Raw genomic sequence first — 4474 nt, forward strand, 5'->3', positions numbered from 1 at the left:
ATAAAAATTAAAACAAAGTAAATGTGATTATTTATATTTATAATTTTGGAGACTGTGATAAAAATTATTAAAATTTATAAATATAAAATATATATAATAAATATTTTTAAAAAATTTATAGAAATCGAATTATATGATTCAATTAGTGATTATGAATTTGATTTTACAACCTAATATTCTAAGTAATTTGATGATAAATTCAATCTTTAAAAAATTATGGTTAGGATCTCAACATTTGTTAAAATTTCTCTTTTAAATATTTCTTTTAATCGAAGAATTTTCAAAAAAAAAAAATTAACTTCTTATTTCCTTCAACTTATTTTTATAATTTATTTTTAAAACTAATATAAAATTTATAATAAATTATATATAATAATAATAATAATAATAATAATAATAATAATAAAGTTTTAACATATCTAGGGTAGATCTCATATAAGTAATAACGTAAGAATAATAAAATAATGGAGAAGAAGAGATATGCATAAAAGGGTTACGTGTTGTTTAAGCCAAAACCCACAACACAACCCTTCCACCCCTTCCCACAAGCCTTTTTGTCTCTGCCTCGCTCTGCTTCTCACTCTCTTTCTCTTTGATTCTCTTCTTCGAACCTTCTTTTTCGCAAGGAAACCAGCAACCGGTTCAACCTTATCAGGGAGTTACGTTAACACACTATTTATTATTGAATGCGTTAATTGATCGTAAGAAGAAGAAGAAGAAGAAGCAATACTCATAGAAAGAAGAGATGCCAAAGTCTTTCAAGGATTCCCTCAAAGCTCTTGAAGCTGACATACAGTTCGCCAATACTCTGTAATTCTCTTCACCCTTTACATTCTGCAATATTTATCACTATTTTATTATTATTATTATTATAACGACTTTGGGTGTTGGATTCTGTGATTTTGATCACTATGCTGTTTCAGAAATTCTGCGATTCTACTTTTTTTTTTTTGGTAAAATATGTTTTATCTCTCAAAATTTTAGTCTTTGGATAAAATCATATCACTTTTAGTAAATGTAAGCACTGAAAACCTATTAAAGTTTACACGAATTAAAATCGAATTTTTATATGTTTTGAGTAAATAAAAATGTATTTTTCAGTTTTTTTTCTGATTGGGGTTGGGTGAAGTAATTTTTTTTTTTTTTTTGTTTATTGGTGGGTTATAATACTTTGAAACCTTGTAGTCTGTGTTGTGTAGTTCTGAACTCTGTTTTGTTCTGTTTGACTAAATTCTAAATAGCAGGCATGCTTGTAATTTTAGAAAAAATTCGGTTGTATTGATTTATTATTTTATATACTTTTTCACCGACTGTGAAATGGATGTTGAAAGTACAGTGAATGGCACCTGAAGAATAGATACAGAGTATTCATATCACGAGTGAAGCAAAAGAGAGCTTATATGTATTTTAAAAAGCACTAATCAAGCACCTTTGGTTGGCTTTATATGTATTTATTTCAACTCCTTTTTCAATTGTGTTTTTGCTTTTGTCATTTTCGAGATTTAACACTGGTTGCGCACGCGCTTATAACTGTGGTGTGTCATTTCATGTTTTTTTCACGGTGTTATTGGTAGGTGCTTTTTTGGAAAAATTCAAGGATACAAGACCCCGATTAAGATAGTTGGGAATGTATCTTTATAATTATTATTTTTTTCCTGTTGTTAATGGTAGGTGCTTTTTAGCAAAATTCAAAGCTGCATTGCCTTTCACTTTTTCTTTACAAATAAACGCCCACATGCTTTTGTATTGGCTCTGTAAGTTGCTATTGTCAATCTTAGCTTTTAATCATAGTTTTATTTTACTGTTGTATAAATCAATTTTTTTTAACTGATATGCGTAAGATTTATATTTGGCTCATCAAAATGAGTTAAATTTACATGGGAATTCAGGATGCATCCTTATGAATGAAGGCTATAAAGAAGCTTTATGGTGTTCTGGCCTGAAGTGAATGTTTTAGATGTTAATGTTCACTGTTTCAATATTGAAAATTTTCTCAACCAAAATATGAATTTTTTTATATCGAATATTTTTTAACATTCATTTTTCAAACCTTGTTTCTGTACAGGGCTTCTGATTATCCAAGAGAAATTGATGGCGCCTGCATACAAATGAGATTGTCTTATAGCCCAGCTGCTCAATTTTTCCTTTTTCTGGTTCAGTGGACAGATTGTTACCTTGCTGGAGCCTTGGGATTGCTTAGGATTCTCATATACAAGGTGATTTTGCTTCCCTTCTGCTCTATATACACTTGCTATCTTACTGAATTCTGAATGGATCTCTATAAAACTTGTTGTCCACAATTAAATATGATAGTGTAGACCAATGCTTCGGTTTTAGTGTTAAGCTTGTAATGAAGTGTTGGTTGGGGCTGCCACAGGTATATGAGGATGGGAAGACAACCATGTCCCTTTATGAAAGAAAAGCCAGTTTGAAAGAGTTCTATGGTAAGTGAATAGTCATAATGAATTAAAATAGTCAATTTTGGTCCAAGAGCTTTAGCTTAAGTGGTACCAAGTCCCCTTAAGGACTGTGTGTTCTAGGGGTTGAATACAAAAATTTGCTACTTTGCGTCTGCTTTGGCCACCATACCCTTCCCCACATCAGGAACTAAAACTCCCTTTTAACCTGAAAAGAGAAGTCAATTTCAAAACCATTTCATGTCTTTATATGAAACACTTGGATGATTTTTTGCTTTCCGTTAGAAAAGTGGCTCAAATTGCTGATGTGATTGCCTTTACACTCTTTTAACAACAGGTGTGATCTTTCCCTCTTTACTACAACTCCACAGAGGAATCAATGATGTAGAAGAAAGAAAACAAAAGGATTTATGCGTTACAAAGTACAAGCCAAAAGACATAATAAGAAAAGGAAAACTATCAGAAATTGAAATAGAGAGAGAAGAAGAATGTGGTATCTGCATGGAGATGAACAACAAGGTTGTGTTGCCCAATTGCAACCACTCGTTGTGTATGAAATGCTACAGAAACTGGTGAGCAAATTTTGATTTGTATGTTACATTATGATATGGATACCATATTGTCGCCCCAAACCTTTTGCGAACTTGAGTCAATAACGGAGAAAATAATTCTAAATTCTAATGAATAAATAGTAATAAAATTAAGACAAGTTAAAATCTTAAGCATATAGAACTGTTATTTAATGGATATTGATCGATGCCCAAAAACATGCAATTGTAGGGTACAACAGAAGCGGACTGATTGTATTTATTTTATGCTTAGTATATAGCAATATGAAAGAAATGAGCTACCATTAGTCGAAAAGTAGGAAAAAGTTTCCCGTCTATTCTTTTGGCATGTGACTAGATTCCTCCTATTGAGATAATTTAACTAAGCAGAAATATCAGGCTTGAGTTATTTCTAAGATGTTTTCAAAATGTGATTAACTTTGTCAATGCTATTCTGCTGACATTGTCTTCACTTCTAAGGATTAAGCTTTTGTCGTTTGTTTAGGCATGCACGATCTCAATCTTGTCCTTTCTGTCGGGATGGTCTTCAAAGAGTAAACTCTGGTGACCTATGGATTTACATGAACAACAATGAGATAATTGACTTGGCTTCAATCAACAAGGAAAATTTAAAAAGACTATTTATGTACATTGACAAGTTGCCTCTGATTGTGCCAGATCCTATATTCTTGTCTTATTCTCAGCGCTTTTGAATTTTATCTAGTGAATTTTGGTGTCCTTTGGATTTGCATGAGCAGCTATGAGATATATACTTGGCTTCAATCAAAAAGGGGACTTTAATTAGGCTAGCTATGTACATCGACAAAATGCCTCTGGTTCCAGATCCTGTCTTCATGTCTTATTCTCAGCTCTTGTGATTCCCGTTTAGTGATAGCTAATCTTTTTCAGATTACATTTTGTTTTTGATCGTCAGTTTATGCTGGAATGATTCGAAATGTAAATACAGGTTGCTTTCATAGTCAAATAATATTTTGACTCCATTCAAATTGAGTTATGGAGTTCTCTAGTCCAAAAGTCTTTCTGGTCTCTATAACTATACGAGTAAGTGATGTTACTCACGTACAGCAGATAATTGAACAATTTAGTTGTAAATACTAATTGTATGTTTGTATCCGTTTTTGTCCATATTCATCATCGTGTTGATTGATCGAATTCAAATATTTTGTGTTCTTGATAATGCTTGATCTCAATATCTGAAACATTTGTGTGCAGACTTTTGTTGTTCTAAATGTTTCTCATGAAAATATTAGTTTTTGCTCTTAGTCAAAAAGAAAATGAAATTTATAGTTGAAGTGGCCTCACCTTGCTACCCATTCCCTTTTTTTGTTTTCTTGCAATTTTGAGCTTTAGACACCAGGGCTAAGATATGTATCCGCATCCTCATCTTTATTAACATTCCCTCCCGAGCAATTTTATACAACGCTCATGTGGTGCCACATTGTTGTTGCTCATCCTTGTTAATTCTTTTTGGTCCATATACCACTTAAG

General features: G+C 31.9%; 1 protein-coding gene across 4 annotated transcripts; it reads left to right on the forward strand.

The window, feature by feature from the left end:
* The first annotated feature begins 503 nt into the window (after nucleotides 1-503).
* LOC109810079 (E3 ubiquitin-protein ligase AIRP2) lies at nucleotides 504-4163 on the forward strand. 4 transcript variants are annotated; one of them, XM_020373458.3, is made up of 5 exons: nucleotides 504-810; nucleotides 2066-2216; nucleotides 2378-2444; nucleotides 2755-2989; nucleotides 3471-4163. In XM_020373458.3, exons 1-5 carry the CDS (start codon nucleotides 746-748, stop codon nucleotides 3676-3678), a joined length of 726 nt encoding a protein of 241 aa, XP_020229047.1. In that variant the 5' UTR covers nucleotides 504-745; the 3' UTR covers nucleotides 3679-4163. The 4 variants fall into 4 exon arrangements, with proteins under 4 accessions (XP_020229047.1, XP_029129565.1, XP_029129564.1 ...); XM_029273732.2 differs by lacking the exon at nucleotides 504-810 and adding an exon at nucleotides 1214-1754; XM_029273731.2 differs by lacking the exon at nucleotides 504-810 and adding an exon at nucleotides 1777-1929.
* The last annotated feature ends 311 nt before the right edge of the window (nucleotides 4164-4474 follow it).

This window comes from Cajanus cajan, chromosome 3 (assembly GCF_000230855.2).
Source record: "Cajanus cajan strain Asha chromosome 3, NIPB_CcT2T_4, whole genome shotgun sequence".
Taxonomy (NCBI): domain Eukaryota; kingdom Viridiplantae; phylum Streptophyta; class Magnoliopsida; order Fabales; family Fabaceae; genus Cajanus; species Cajanus cajan.